The sequence below is a fragment of the Montipora capricornis genome, chromosome 9, assembly GCF_036669925.1.
Source record: "Montipora capricornis isolate CH-2021 chromosome 9, ASM3666992v2, whole genome shotgun sequence".
Classification (NCBI taxonomy): Eukaryota; Metazoa; Cnidaria; class Anthozoa; order Scleractinia; family Acroporidae; genus Montipora; species Montipora capricornis.
This window is the reverse complement of record NC_090891.1, coordinates 42,053,790-42,070,425: the sequence shown is the minus strand read 5'-3', so window position 1 is coordinate 42,070,425 and position 16,636 is coordinate 42,053,790. Positions and strand designations below refer to the sequence as shown.

The 16,636-nt window shown below is 38.9% G+C and overlaps 1 protein-coding gene across 1 annotated transcript in view; it reads right to left on the bottom strand.

Annotated features, from left to right (window-relative positions):
* Positions 1 to 15,807, bottom strand: part of LOC138015073 (E3 ubiquitin-protein ligase SH3RF1-like) — a 25,270-nt gene extending 9,463 nt beyond the window's left edge. Inside the window, exons 1-10 of the mRNA XM_068861981.1 lie at positions 15,236 to 15,807; positions 13,710 to 14,079; positions 10,507 to 10,559; positions 8,210 to 8,324; positions 6,376 to 6,483; positions 5,430 to 5,525; positions 4,773 to 5,039; positions 4,062 to 4,186; positions 2,160 to 2,327; positions 401 to 722 (exon numbers count right to left, since the gene is read on the bottom strand). Coding sequence (XP_068718082.1) covers positions 401 to 722; positions 2,160 to 2,327; positions 4,062 to 4,186; positions 4,773 to 5,039; positions 5,430 to 5,525; positions 6,376 to 6,483; positions 8,210 to 8,324; positions 10,507 to 10,559; positions 13,710 to 14,009 — 1,554 coding nt within the window. The 5' untranslated portion in view covers positions 14,010 to 14,079; positions 15,236 to 15,807. The remainder of the gene's footprint in view (positions 1 to 400; positions 723 to 2,159; positions 2,328 to 4,061; positions 4,187 to 4,772; positions 5,040 to 5,429; positions 5,526 to 6,375; positions 6,484 to 8,209; positions 8,325 to 10,506; positions 10,560 to 13,709; positions 14,080 to 15,235) is intronic.
* Positions 15,808 to 16,636: the final 829 nt, after the last annotated feature.

Below are 16,636 nucleotides of genomic sequence, written 5' to 3'. Positions count from 1 at the left end.
TAGGAGAGTGCATATTTACGAAAGGCACAGTAAGCAGTTAAGAAACACTTCTAAAAAGTTTTAACAATGGTAAAGGGTTCCTTACAAGAGTTTCAAAAGATGAGATCCCAAAATCAGGAGCTACAGATGTCCCTCGATTTTTTCGACTCGCTTGTGGGGATTTTTCACATCCACCAGTGTTTATATGAAATGACAACAATATAATAATAATAGTCTTGTTGCGAGACAAGGGCTTAAGGTTCAAAAGTTTGCAATTCGTTTCGGAAACGATGAGGAAGTTTGACAATTATTTGCCTCCGTCATTAGAAAAGCTGCACTCGATAATAAAGAAGAAAATGCTGGTTGGATCTTGAGAAAATAGCTTTGTTGAAGTCACTGATTATTCTAAGAAAGTACATACTGATTTAGGTGCGGGTGGTGGCGGAGGAAGTGGCGATGTAGGTACAAATCTGCTCCTTTCTAACGATCTCAGTTCTGTTCTGTTCTCAGTCAAATTTCTTCCCTGATTCAACTTTACGACTAGTGACTGTACAGGGTCCGGTGCAGCAGACTCTGACCGCATGACTCTTGGGTAAGAGCCTCCCTCTGAGAGGCAGTGACGGGGCGGCGGTGGCCTCTGATTTTGGGCTGGTACTGGTTCAGCATTGTTCCGCGGTAAAGGATTCAAAAGTGTGTCTGGGTCCACGCTGTTGCTTCGTGACCTTGTTAGTAAATTATGAAGACTGAAACAACATAGAAACAGAACTCAATAAACCAAATGTACAAGAAAGGGGTAACCCTGCGATGGACTGGCATCCCATCCAGGGGGGAGTTAAAAAACTCCTAGTCGCTTAATGCTACAGAAACCGGGGATAAGCGCCGGCCTGATAGGCCTTCTAGGCTCGTAGTAGACTATACCTTACAAGAAAGTTGTAACAATTGGGCGGGATTAGAAAAAGTTAAGGGAAGGAAATCAAATAAAGGACAGTAGATGGCACTGGATGGAATCATAATTTTTTCTTTCTACCCTAAATGATCCAAAAATATGGCTCACTGCAGACACTGATAACCGTGACTACACCATACTTTCAAGACTTAACAAGTTTAACTCAAACCCGATGAAAAATAACTCCACGGAGAACAAAAATGGAAGAAACGTTGTGGATTTAAAAACTTTCTGTTCCACAAGGGTCTCATGAGGATCGAAATCAAAGATTGGTGCTAAGTTAAAGATTGCTTTTTGAATTATTTCCTACAGCTGCAGCTGTAAATGACTATAGAAATGGATGATTTTTGCCCTAAATCAAGTAAAAAGATTTAAATGATCTTTCCCCATCCTGAGCATAAGCATTCACTAAAATGCAAAGTAGACGTCTCCACGATCGTTTCAAAGGTCAAATTTCTACTACCCTGTTCCCTGATGTTTTTCTTCAGCAACGAGAGAGCCGTGAAGCGGCAAAGACAATTCGCGAACCGGCGAGAAAGAGAAAAACCTCTGGTTTCCTTGAACTTGAATCTTACTTTCATGCAGACGCCAGCTGTCAAACGCGTCAAATTTATAATTTCGAAAGGGACCAATGGCAACTTAGAAATCACGCGTGCCTTAGGACAAATCACGAACCAATCATATTGATTTGCGTGTTTGTAAAAACATCAACCAATGCGAGCCAGAGGGTCAGATCCTGACCTGGCATCTGCATGAAAGTGAGATTCAAGTCCAAAGTAAAACGTGAGGTTTTTCTCTTTCTCGCCGATTCACGAATCGTCTTTGCCGCTTTGCGGCTCTCTCGTGGCTCAAGAAAAACCTCTGGTACCAGGATAAACTCTTACTTACTTCAACAAGTGTAAATTAAGACTGTCACTTTTACTGTATATATCGTTTACTCTGCCTTAGAATCATGTTTACAATCCTTCATCTAGTTTTCTTATTCCATTTGTTATTATATTCGCTTAGAGTTTCTCTTTCTCCTTCTGTTTCTTTTTCGCTTTCACTTTCGTTTAATTACTTTTACATACGGCCTTGATTAGCAGAAGCTATTTGCGGGTCAGACCTGTATGCTCATATTATTGATGTAAATAAACATTGCTGTGTTTTTTGGTTTTTCCCCCATTCTCTACACTTCAATTATTTTTTGTCCACACGATAACTGAAACTAAATATTGTGAGCTGTCTTTTCTACCTAGCAAGCCGCACATAATTCCCCGGAAATACTCCTCTCTTCTGCGATGACACGCAGTATCCTTTGAACCAACCATCTTTACACTTTTCTGTGACGCAGTAGTTTTCGTTTCTAACCAGTTCCAGTTCATCATCTTTAGCAGGCTTGTAAGAATACAGTGCAACGTACCTATTGAGGGCAACCACAACAGTCAGCAGTTATGATACAATACGTTGCAATGAACGGTTTTGAAATCTGGGCCTAGTTGTTCAAAAGCCGTTTCACGCTAATCCCAGATTAAAAATTAACCAAGGAGTTTATTTCTCCACTCCCAAATATTGTTCAACGCTGATGTTCGGCAAAATTGTACGTTGGAGGCAGTCAATCTTGAGAAAACCAAAAATAAGAAAAATGAAACCAAAGTTTACGCTAACCCTGGCTTATGTATATCGGCTTCCAAAGAACCTGGGCCCGGTTGTTCGAAAGCGGGTTAACTTAATCCAGGATTAGCGTTAACTTTTGTTTCATGTTTTCAACTTTTTGGTGAAAGTTTCTTTTGCTTATTTTTGTTGTTCAGGATTGACTTCTTCTAATGTAAAGTTTTGCCGAATATCAGCGTTGAACAGCATTTGGGAATAGAGAAATAAACTCCTTGGTTAATTTTTAATCTGGGATTAGCGTTAATCGGCTTTTGAACAACCGGGCCCTGGCCTAGCCTACGTGTAGCCGTACCCTACCCCCCGAAGGAAAAAAACGGGGGGTAGGGTACGGCTACACGTAGGCTAAACCTGGCCCCAGTTGTTCAAACGATGGATAGCGCTATCCGCAGGATAAATCACTATCCAAGCGGCTAAGTCACAGCGAAAACAATTGCGCTATCCAATGGATAGTAATTTATCCGGTGGATAGCGTTTTCCACCTTTTAAACAACTGGGGCCTGGCCCATGGAGTCTTGAGATGATTCTCAAATCGTACTCTAATTTTGAGCAGTCAACAGCGGCACACCTTCCGCTATGAACTGATGCAAGTTAATTGTACACAGGAAAAGACTATAAGCAGATTTCTTCTAAAAGTTTTCAACTTCGGATATTGCGTTTCTAGCGTTCTGATTGGCTCACTCAGTGTCGGTTATTGGCTCTTATAAAGCGTTTCCACATGACGTCACGGTGGTCATGTTGGTGTTCCAAAACAAAGAAATGGCGGCCATGACGGTGAACCAAACTAATCCTCCGGGAATTGAACTATTTTTATGCTAATCATACAACTTACAATTTCCTCGATTGTGATTGGTTTAAAAAAACCCTATTTTCCACGAAATCATTTGCCAAGTTGTTATTGGACAGTTCAACCCAATCACATTAAAAGTTGAAGTTTCAATCAACCAATCACAACCTTGGTTTCAATCACCATAGAAACAGTGTACAGACTCCTAGGTTGGCGTTGCGTCGTACCTCATTTTAACAGGCTTCAGGATTGGCCATGGGCAAAAGAACAATAGAACGAACAAAGCTAACAATGGATTTAGAATAGAAAACAATTGAAAGTACGACACAATACAGCCCTTGAAATGTAGTGTTCAACAAGAGGTACGACCCTACACCTAAATTCTTTCTTTCTTTCTTTTTTTTTAACGCACAAAGCAATGCATGGCGTTCTCTTCAAAACTGAAGCTCAATTATCTCTGAAAAATGCGTGGTTACCCCCAATTTTCTTTTGGATACCAAGAGCACTTGCTAAGTTCTGCTTTCTCCGCATGGTTTTAAACCGTGAAAAAATACCCCTGTACACTGTATTAGTAAGCACCACCAATAGGAAACCCCAGTTTGTTGAGATGCGCAGAACGTATGAGCAATAACAATAGTAAGCAATGTTCTTAACTAAAATTCAGGTTCAGCTGAGTCAATTGTTTGAAAAGATACTCACAAATCCCTTGCCATCTCAGCTGATACTGGTCGCGAGCCTCCTGTGTTGGACTCATGAGGTGATCTTTGTCTTGCTTGAACAGCATGGCAAGGCGAGTTTGGAGATACTGGCTCCTCAATATTTGCCTGATGGATTAAGAAAAGTCACTGGTTTTGGAAAGCGTTTTCTTAAAGGTGGTTCACAATAAAACCATCCATGAACGCGGGTTTCAAAATGTGTCACAAAATTTCTCCTTGCTCTTCTCCCCAACTTGAACATCACTCATGTCTCAGAATACAGCTAATTTAAGGTGGCTGGAACCAGTTTCACTACTTTTAAGGATCTTTTTAGAAGAAGGCTTGTCACTACAACACTGTACCACATACCATATGAAACATCAATCATTGCTTAACATAATGCGCCCACTATTGTGACGTAATAGGTTACCATAGCAACATGAAAGCTCTCCCAAAACACCCTTATGTTACATGCTTATATCTCATAAATGAACTTGGTGACCCCATTTTTGTTAATTACATGTAGCAATTTGAGATAGAACTATCAGCAAAGTTTAAAAAAATTCTTCGGAGCCAATTCTTAAAATTAAGGCAGCTCTGAATTGGCTCCCAATAATTAAACAAGAAAGAATCAGTGCACAAGAAAACTTCAGGCAAACTTTTGTCAAGGAATGTGGTGCCAATGATATAATTGCATTCAACTTTTGGAAATTACCTGTCTACTTTCTGATGCGGAAGACCTGGGTGACACTGAGGTATCAAGAGTATCCGCAAGTCTCCCAGAAGAAGAGATGTCAAGGGAACGGCGTTGCAGTCCAGAGGCCTGACTTTCCTCATTTCTTTGCCCACCAAAATGGATGGTATGTCGCTTGGGTTCTCCTTTGTTTGTTTCAGGTGCTAACGATGTTCTTGGTGATTGGGCTGCACCTCGATCTTCAGCATGTGCATCTCCCTCTATGAGGTTCCTTGCGGCAATATTAAGCTGAAATGACATGTTTCAAAATGAAAATGAAATGTAATTCAGTACATCAAAAATGAGTGCTGGTGCTTCTTCGGGATATCCAGACACCGTGATGCAGGATGAAGGCAAGAGGGAGCTGGTAGACAGCCTTTGTTGTTTTGTGGTGTCTGGATACCGTTGTAAAGCCCAAAGTACCTGTCCAAATTAATATGACTTCTCAATGAAACAATACTAAATTATACTCATAAAATTTCATTTAATGAAACAAATAATAGAAATAATTTATATGGGTTCAATCCCTGCTCATGATCTTGAACTTATGTATTATTTATTACTATTACTATTATTATTATTATTATTATTATTATTATTATTATTATTATTATTATTATTATTATTATTATTATTTACCTCAACAAAGGTTACTGGGAAAATGCCCTGTTTGCCATTCAGCTCTCCTTCACACCAGTTTTCATCAACTTGACGTATTACACTAATGATGTCGTTCTAAAAATTTGCAAAGATAACAATAAACAAGTTAAGACATCACTTCATCAAATAACCTATCCAAACACTTCAACTTTAATACTGTAGCAATGATTTGAACTTCATGTTCAGCAGCAGAAACATGTACAGGTAAAAATTCTGGAATGGTTTTCAAGAATCAACGAAAGAGCTTTCACTCCCTTGAAAAATTACTATGGCAAGCACCTTCTTGCATAGCTTGTGAGCAGGCTCTCATTGGCGCTGTGGAATGAACGGTAAAGCCAAAAGAAATGGAGAAACTAGTGGGAGAGCGAAGCAAGCCTGCGAGGGGCCTGAGATAAGCCAGTGAGCGAAAAATGAGAGGCCTGCAAGGAATTGGTATTGTTTTTCAAATCCTGCCCCTCCAAAGGTGTCAACAATTAATTTTGACATTTAACTCACTAATTCAATGTGATAAATAAAAATTGTTATTAATAGCCAACAGAAGTTGAGCAAAACATCAACAAACATGACTGAAAACTGCACGTGGAGAAGTTTTATTGGGATTAACAACAGGACCTGTCATTTTTCACCAATCACAATGGTGTCAGTACTTGCTGTACCAAGGAAACAATGCCACCCTCGCAGGTTCTCATTTTTTCATGCCAGGCCACTTCGCCACTCCTTCCGCAGCGCCAATGAGAGCCTGCATCCTTGCAGGTTATATCTTGCAGGGGTTTGGTTGACCAGTGAACTTACTTTGCCTGAAAATCCTTTTCCCATAATTTTTTATAGTCACTCTCACTGATAAAATGATGCTCACTGCCAACACTTTCCAAAAACACTGTTATTAAACATCAATAACATCTGTCATCAATTTTATTGTACATACTTGCTTAAAGGCAAGTAAGTCTTGCTCCTGTTCATCTTCAAAGTCAAACAGAGCTTTGGCAATGGGTCTGTTGAACGAATCATCTAAGCTGGGAAGTGGACTGATAACCTAAGAAAATAAGAAAGTCAAGCAATTAAGTTATGCAGGTACCTGTACAAAGGTTGGACCGGATCAACTTGGATCACTCACCTCGGATTGACATAAAAAAAATTATATACATGAATAGGGCTTCGAGAAATCACCCTAACTCTAATCTTTACACTAACTTTGGTAAAATCGGGGCAAAGGTCAAATAGCTTTAGCTTAAAAAATTGTTTTTTGTTCAATCTGAGGTAGGCAATCCAAGTTGATCCGGCCCAACTTTTGTACCTGCCTAATTAAGTTAACTCCGAAGAACAAGGAATTTATGGACGGCATAAATAATGTACAGATTGGCATTGGAATAATAATATAATTTGTACTTGGAAAACAAAACTGTGAATCATACAGTGTAGCGCAGAGATAAGCGTCCAATGACGAGGCCAAACGCAACTTCCCGGAAATCCCCCAGAGACTTCTAAGGTCGAGAAATGCAAAAAAGTCACGCCATACAAAATGCGACCTTTCAAATTTTAATTTTTGGATTCAAATGGGACATTTTGCACAATTTACCAAGCTTTTTCCTACTTTACTAAGTAGCCTAAAATTGTGAATCAGTTGAGAAAGAAATAATTATTGTTCTCTATGCTTGCGATCGATCTTTTTGATCCACAGGCATGTGAGTTTAATAATAAACTTAATTTCACATGCAGATGCAAATACAATACATACTAAAAACAATACAAACTTAATTGACCACTCCCCAGAGGGGCTTTCCAGGGCCAATGAAACACAATGAAACGACAGAACAGAACAACAACAACTGTTAAGAATTCCAACTGGCTATTTAAAAGTGCAGCTGGGAAGTTGAACCAGGGTCTACCAGGAACAAATTCAGCGAGTGGTCAGAGGGGGTCTTGAACCCAGGATCTCCGGATCTTAAGGCATAAGCGCCCTAATCACTGGGTCACACTGCCTCCTAAAAATGCCGATGTGCATCTGCATAGCACACACACATTTGACACAATTTTTTGCGCGCTTATCTCTGAGCCAGGGATGGCACTTGACTTTTTCATTTTGGATCCTAGGAAGCACATGTCTTGCCAAATTGGGGTCCCTGGCATTTTTGGTGTGTTCCAAAAAAAAAACGTTTACAAAGAAAGACTAGCGGTAAATAAAATATTTTGACTTCAATGTTAAATTGTCTTTTAGCTAATAACACATCATATAGCTACAGTTCTCAGTATGGGCAATCAAAGATGGGCAGAGCATGCAGTGTCATTGATAAGGCTGAAGTTCCTGCAATGAACCAAAAACTGACCATGTCTTCCCCCCTTTCCATGGTTTGATGCTATTATACAAAAAATGTTTTGTTTCCTTTTGTCCGGTCACACCTGCCCCAATTCAATGCAGTGATAGAAATCAAAATGGTAGACAGGCACACTTGTAGTGGTTTCCAGTCTCCTACTCTGCTAAATCCAATGGCAATTCTTCTGGCCTTTTCGCCATGCAGTTTTACATGTACTTTGTTTGTCAAAGGGGTTTAGGTGTTTGAGCAAGTGTCCCGCATCCTGGGATGCATTAAGATCTTGAAAATGCATTTTTATGGGATATTTTTTGCATAAAAGTAAATGATTTCTGCATTAATGCAACCTCTGTGAGCTGCAATGTAAACAGAAATTCAGGGCAATAATGAGCTTTCTCAACAAAGTCTATTACATTTTCAATTTGGCATTTTGCCAGATGCTTACAGTACCTCAATATAGTTTGCCGGAAGAAACCCTTGACATCCATTACTACGACCTTCATACCAGTTTTCGTCAATTTGTTTTAGCAACGTTATTATATCTCCTTTATGCAAAGCTAGATCACTAAAAAGGCAAGAATGCATAAATTTAATCATACCCTGCAAAAACATTACACTTGCAATATACAATTTAACTTTACTCAAAAAAGGCAATTCAGTAACATTACTATAGTTTTTACACTTGTCTAACTTACAGCAATGAAGATAATAAAAAAAATTATGCAAAAATAAAAATATAATATTTTTATGTATCTTATCAAAATTTATGTTTTGGCCTATACTATTTTGACGTCTTCTGTGATCTATTACTGAACAGACCCACGGCAACATGGAATCTATTTGTTTTATAATTATAAGAAAGAATTAAACTTTATTCGCATAAAAGCTGATGGTGACGTCAATCGTGCCATCTGTCCTCTAATAGATCATAGGCAAGAACCAATCAAAATCTGTGAATAACTTGGGTTATTATATAACATGGAATAGTTTAACAAAGAGGGTGTAAAGTGCAGGTTGCAGGTTAGGCTTGTAGATCATTGTTTTACCAAACATGTAACTGAAACAACCCAAACCTTTCCAAAAATGCTTACCTTAGGCTTAAACAAAACAAAACCCTTACTTACTGTACACCCTGCTAGCAGAGCCTTTCTTTTGCTTGCTCGATTTTGGCGCTCTCGAGAAAGGCTCTGCATGAATCGAGTAAGATCTTTATTGAATATGCGCTGCATGTTGCCAGGATACAGTCTCGAACCCAAGCCTAATATGCTAGATCTCGCCGCCATCTTGGTTTTTCATCGTACAGCGGGCTCAATTATAACCATTGGTTTTGTCACTAAACGGACGCTCGCACTGGAAAAACCGGTTTGACAAGAGAAAACAAGATTGACTAGTCCAGAAGTTCGGGCTGCAGCGGCTTCAAAGAGTTGACACGATTCGGGCAGAGCCTCCTTTTCTCCTCCTCAGTAAAGAAAAAGACAAAAGGAGGCTCTGCTTGCAGGGTGCCTTACTTACTGTACTTACTTACCTTTACCTTAGGCCTTAACCCCACGAAACCCCCCTACCCCTTGGAAATTACTGCCCTTTAAACCCCCCCCCCCTCCCTTGGAATTTCCAATGACCTTCTGTTGGGGGGGTTGGGTTATGGATATTTCCTGGAACCACACATTGCCCAAAGCATAGTATTTAGGCCTAATCTTAACATGGGTCAAGGTTTCCGTTGTTTCAGCTATGGTGATTTCAACAATGACCTGCAACCCTAGTCTGCAAAGTGCAGTTTACACCCTCTATATTTTAATACGTTTTGCTGCATTTTGACAAGTCCCTAGGGTGTGTCAAAATACAAAGAAAACATGAAAAAAAAACCAAAACAATGTGACACCCTACAGGCCAGAATAAATTCTTCTCAGCAATCCAACATCCAACTTGTTGCAAACAAAAAATAATTCCAGAAATTATTTCTGGAATTTTTTTTTGCATTACGTTAACCCATTAACTCCCAGGGGTTCCCCATTGACGATCATCTGGCATTAGACAGAGTAAAATACTAAGTCTGGCCAGTTAATTTAGGCCGGTTTGGACTTCAAAGGGTTAATGGAGACATTGAGTGATTAATTAGCAGTGAAAAAATGTGATTGGTTCTGCAACTGAACACATAAAATTAAAGAACATCATCTTGTGAGTTTTCTGTTCAATAAATTCCAGAGATGTACAAAAGACATGAAAAATATACAAATGTAGTATGTACATGTACATGTAAGAAACACCATCAAAGAAGCACATGCCACAATAAAAAAACAATAAACTGTCAATAAAGAAAACTTAATAGGTGGGCTAGTGGGAAAGGCACCTGTCAAAAACAATCTCACAACAGTAATAAATTTGCATTAATTCAAACACACAAGATCTTCATCGAGATTGACATAGATTAGCCTAGGGGAGACAGGAACAGATCGTGAGCATATTTAGAAAACATAAATCAAGCCATGAAAGATTGAGTTACATGTACAGTATTAACGGGAGATTAAGTTTTAAATAATTACATATACGTGTATATGTAGATGTAGTCAGAAACAAGTTCATTGAAATTAGGTTACTGACACTGTAGCCAAATGTCTTAGAATCAGGAAGGAATTTAAATTAGGAGCACTGACTGGGAACGTAGGCAGCTCTGCAGACAACATGTGCCCATTGGAACTCATACACCTACACGTAGTACAAAACAATCACTGATATACAGGTATACTGACCCAACTGCTTTAGGTTCGTAATCATAAAGTGCCCTTGCAGATGGAATACATGCCTAGAACAGGACAAAAATAATAATTGTCAATTGATAATAATATGATAATAATTAAAAATAATTATTGACGAGTAATAATACTTTTATAATAATTTTAAAATAATGCTTTGACAATTAATAATGATCACTAATACACTTAGGGCTCGAAATTGCGACCAATACAGTCGCATTTGCAACTAAATTTCTCCCTTTGCGACCAAAATATCTGGAGAGGTCGCAAATTTGCGACTTGTTGTCACCTTCGCTCTTTCAAACAAAAGGGTTGGCAGTTGCCACTTTGCTGCTACTTTTGCTTAAATAAATAAATAAATGGCAAAATTATTTTGTTTCTCGCTGTGAATTTTCTCTGAAGATAGCGTAATTGTAGAGTAATTTAGCAGCGATATAACGTCCATTCCTTCGATCATTCGCCATTTTCAGCGGTTTCTTTACACACAAGTATTGCGGGCTCATATTTTTTTGCTAACCGCTGACAACACAATGCAGCGTGCCGATTTTGCAACTAAAATTTGCTAAATTGCGACTAAATTTTCGTATCTTGTCGCACAATGCGACTGGATTTTTTGGTTAATTTCGAGCCCTGTACACTGTAGCTAGCTAGAACCATTTTCAGGGTTTATGATGTAACCAAACTTTAAATCCAATATCAAAATGTTCCGTGAAGCGTTGCATTTCAATTGAGGACTATGTTTTCCAGAGGGTTTTTTTGGTCCAATCGGTTTTTTACCACTGGTTTTTTCGCAGTGGGCAACACATTCCAGTGTACGTTTCTCACTGAAATTCTTTTGTATTATGTTGTAAACATGTATTTATTTTTTGTAGAGTTGTAACATACATCATCTTACACATTGTTTTACACTCTCATGATCCCTTGTATTTTTTAGTACCTATGTGATATATTTTATTCTTTATGGCCTTGACCTTAAAAACTAATGAATCTAATTTACAAATTGATGTCAGTTTTTCATGCGTCTGTCCTGTTATTGATCATGAATTGCGTCATAACATGTTCAAAGTAGCTGTGGATCCACGAGGCGATAGCCAAGTGGATCCGCAGACTGCTTTGACAATGTTATGACGAAATTCATTGTCAATAACAGGACAGATGCATGAAAAACTGTCATCAATTTGTTTTTTACAATAACAAAAAGGCAGAGGGGTCAAAATTAAGTCAAAGCACGAGAAGAAAGCGAGACAAAAATGCGAGAAACTTCAATCTGACGCGAGCAATATCGCATAAATTATAAATTTATGTGTCTGTCCGCTTATTGACAATAAAAATTAGCCAATGAGCGCATGAGAATTTTTGCAGTCATTGTAAAATAGATAGTAACAGTGTATAAATGTAGTATATTTTTTCTATACCATTGTACAATGTGTATTGAAGAAATAGCCTGAAAGTCTCGTACTGTCTCAACGATAAAGGAGTCCTAAAGTACAATTAAGTGCAAATACGACAAAATACTACAAGTACATGTGTAAAATGAGGACAAGGTTGATAAAACAGGACAATGGACAATGTCTAATAAAGGACACAACTTAAATTATACATGAAGGCGAATAGGCTTACAATAAATTAATGTCTATAAGCTACAGGTGTACTTGATCAGACGTTAGCAAAGCATGCCAAAAATATAACATGGCGACTTAATGAAAATGGTCAGCAGTTCATAACATGGGTCCTCAGACCAAGGTGGTCAGTGGTAACCTCTTCATGTACAACAATTATAAAACACTGGTTTCCCTTGTCCTTCAGGCACCGAGCGTAGTCACACTCCTATTTTTTGTTGTGTCGTTTATTCCCTCACTTTGCGAGCTGAGCATACTGGTACAGTAGTAAAGAAGATTTGTGAGCTGACACTTCCAGCATTCGCCATTCATCAGAGGGAATGGGGAAATTAAAAATATGAACGATTTGGTTCATCTTGCCCGCTCATGGAGCTAGTCATATAATAAGACAATATATTGCACTTTGAATCTGTTACAGTCAGCTCGGGTAGACTTTCATGTACTGGACTAAAATGGCACGAGACAGTCAAGAACCATTGTTATCCTGATTAGGAATGTTTCTGATTAGGTATTGTTACATTGTTTTTTTATTTTGTTTTATGGACATTAATTACTTCGGGTATATGAAAGACATTAGCACAGCTCTCAGCATTGCTTACAGTACATGAATTTGATTCTGTAGGCAACTGCAAGCTTTTCACAAGATATTTTTCACCAAAGAACCAGAGACGACTATGCAATCCTTTCTTTTAAATCTTCCAAATTATTAAGTCTAATATCAATGGTGGCTTTAGATTTTACCACTAAACCATATCAAGTTCCAATTCCTGGTGCCGGCCCTTACTTGTACTGTAAAATAATAAAATTGCTGACCCCTTGGAAGGTCAATCCGCTCCCACAACAAATAGCCCGAGGGGGAAATTGAAACTTGAATTTGACAGGTAAATAAGCTTACGTTGTCTTGCCAAGTAAGGAGAGCCCACTTCTAGCTGACAGAAAAGACAAGACAATAACTTCCGTTCAGGCCGAAAACACAACAATTACGTGGGAATATTTTAGATAAAAAGTCGTATTGACTCTATTAAGGAATGAAATGTACATTGCGCTGTTGAAAAGATTCCCATTGTGATCTTGACTTCGATTAAACACAGCTGAATTCATTTAAAAGGATGATGTCAACACCGTAATGTTTGATTTGCGCCATCATAATATAAGAGGACAGTACTTAACTCGATATTTACAATTCACTTACCCAAACCGCTGTAAACTCATTTACGTTAAAACCATTGCGATATAATTCAGAATTCGCCACAAATTGGGCAAAAAAGTCCCAATCAACAAGGAAGGAACTTTGAAGAACTAATTTTCAATTAACGTCATGGGTCACCGTATGATTACCAAAAGAAGGAACGATATCTTGTTCCTCAACACACACTAGATACGTTTCTTGAGATAATGAACTGATGAACGTCTAATTAAAGGTGACTTGGCTATAAATGACGATGCAAGCTTTCGCGGCAACCTGCGGTACATGTAGATGTACATCAATTCACGACTCAAGACACGCAACATTACCCATGATAATCACGTACCCTTCTCTCCCACTGAAGTATAAAAGCCAAAACTTTCAGAAAACCATACCTGATCTGAAAAATTATCGATGGCTTCTGGATCCATGCTGTCCAGAGATTGCTTCCTATGCTGCCTCCACTTCAAACCTTCCAGAAAACGTACGAGAAAGATATTCGCCGGCAAATTGTCCACGTCTTTCTCCACAAGGATCCTGCACTCAGGACATCGTAGTTCCTTCGTGGTCTCGACGACGTCCCTCAAGCATTGCCTACAGAACGTGTGTTGACACGGCAGTACTTTGCAAGTTTGATCAAGCTGTTTTAGGCAAACGGGACACTCCAAAAGTTCCTTCAAATGTGCTGAATCCATGACAGCTACAGTATACGAGCAGCTCACAACAAAACCAACCAAACCGTGCTTTGACGAACTTTGATGTATTCTGCCAAAGTTGAGATCCCAATTGTTAAAATCCTTTTCTTTGCTGTAATTAGCAGTTAACTTGCTCGTCAAGTCACCAAAAAGAACGAAGCAACCAAATTACATCGTACAAAAAGAAAGTACATGTAGTTCTCATTGAAAGCTTTCACCAATTTGTTAATTTGTTGTTATGTTAAACGAGCATGCGCAAAAATGTAAATTAGCATAATTTATTGTTCGTTTCCGCTAGTGAAATAGTGGGCGCGAGCCATTTGGACGAATTTCCGAATATTTCCAGCCCTCAAATGGAACAGAAAATTTCAAAAAAAATGGTCAACTTCGAGAGGTTGCCCAAATTTTTCGAAAGAATCGATCCGAAAATTACTGTTCCCTTTGATTCTGCACCGAAAATTCCGAATTGGCGCCCAGTGTTTTCCCAGACACTTCTTAAACCGACATATTTCCATATTACTCCATCTTATGATGCATAAGGAAAGGATCGTGCCCAAGGATAGCTTCCTAAACTTCAGACTAGCTCAAGGAAATTTTCGGAATTTCCGATATTTCGGAAAAATTGAAAATCGCGAGAGGTTGACCAAATGTTTCGAAATGAACGTTCCGGAAAAGACTGTTCCATTTGATTCTAGACCCAAAATTTCGGAATTTTGCCCAAATGGATCGCGCCCAGTGTTTTCCCTGACACTTCCTAAACCGACATATTTCTATATTACTTCATCTTATGATGTATAAGGAAAGGTTGTCCGGTGATTCTTTTACTTCCGGTTCTTCAATTACAAATATTAGACTGTTATTTATCCGCAGAGTGAAACTTGGTTGTTGGTCATAGCGATAGTCTCGGCAAGTTTTCCTACTACTCCATAGTGCAAACAGCAGAAGCAAGGTCAACTACAGCCCTTCGTAATGCTTGTGCTAACAGATTATCATAACTTCTTAGTGTTCATTATTTACTCAAGGCAAGTCAAGGAAGAATAGAATCTAGGGACGAGTTCGCGCGGAACGCACGCACCAAGCCCTGCCTTCCTGAGCACCTCTGGACGAAACGTTTCCATCTCGATCGTTTTCTTTATCATTCTCCCGGCTAGGTGAAATTCCATCAGTTTTACTAGGGTCAGAATGCAGATGTAAAACGAAAAAGTTGCCCCGAAACATATACTCACCTCAGGAATGACCTAGGAAAGTCAGGCTGAGAAAAAGCTCAGTTGCAGCTCCTTTGAACCATAGCAACACAATATACTCGTTGTGTTAAACCTTCTTACCGCATTCTCCTCACTAACAGTCAACTGCTTTGATTTGTAGCAAAAACGGACGCCTGTTGCGGTAGAAGACGGAAGTAGTCGCTTTTTTCGGGCAGAGTTGCAATCGATATCCAGCTGCAATTTTGTTCGTTATCATTTGTAATGCTCCCAAAAACATTAAACGGCGCAAGTTAGATCATCGCCAAGTTAAAAACTCAAAAAAACTATCGGCTGTAGCAACGTCTGAACTTGTGGAATATTTTCTCTGCTTTTTTAAAAAGCAATATGGAGCCACTAATATTACTCTAAAGGAAGTGGTGATATTGTGGAATAAAGGATCCGACTCCTTCCCCAAATGCAAAGCAATTAACAAGACAATTCCGTTTTCGTTGCTTCTGCCTGGTGGCCCATGCAAAAGTTACGAAGCCTTTTTTTACGGCGAATAACTGAGTAAATGGTCCAGCGATTTCGAGGGAACAGAAAGCAAAGCAACTTCAAAGGATCCATGTTTTGAAACCCGAGAAGAAAAGAACGATTGAATTACATTTCAGTCGAGATAAGATTGAAAGTTTTAGGGCATTCGAGAAACGCACGTGACCTGGGTGCAAATATCATACCTTTGTCGGCCGCGCGCCGCTGCAAACACAGAAAAGCACTCAATTATCGATGACCCCTTATCAGAAGATTCAATTTGAACAATTATTTCCCTATCAGCTCACAAGGACTCTTATCGCTGCCAATATATGCTGTTTAAGTAATTAAAGTGAGAAAAGGGAAGTCCGCGTCATTCAATCCCCTTTGAAGGCGATTAAGGCGCTCTAATCAACAATCTTTTGATGTTACTCGGTACGTCACGGGCTAGCCTGTTCCAAGGCGCAATAGGCCACTTGCACTAAGAGGTCACGTGACCAATGCTTCCCTTAAACAGTGAGTTGTAATCTTGCTGTTGCCAAAAATTGACAGAACACATAAAAATTATCTTACACGCGAAATTTGAGAGGAAACGCATTTAAGGGAGATATTTTATGGTACTTTGATTTTTCAACAAAGTAGCATGATTTGTCTTGGCCGCCATGTTGGAGGGCATACTCTTGCCCTCCAACATGGCGGCCAAAACTACTTTTTGCTTATATCTTGTTAAATGTTTGATAGTTGAGTTCAGATGTGCCATAAACGTTACCACATCATCTTTTCAACATTTTCCTTGAAGTTCAAGTGCAAAATTTGTGTCAGAAAGCGGTAATTCATAATTTTAAAAAAAAAAAATCAAGTTTTGGTCACGTGACCAGTTACGGACTTTCTCATTTTAAGCAAATGGTGCGG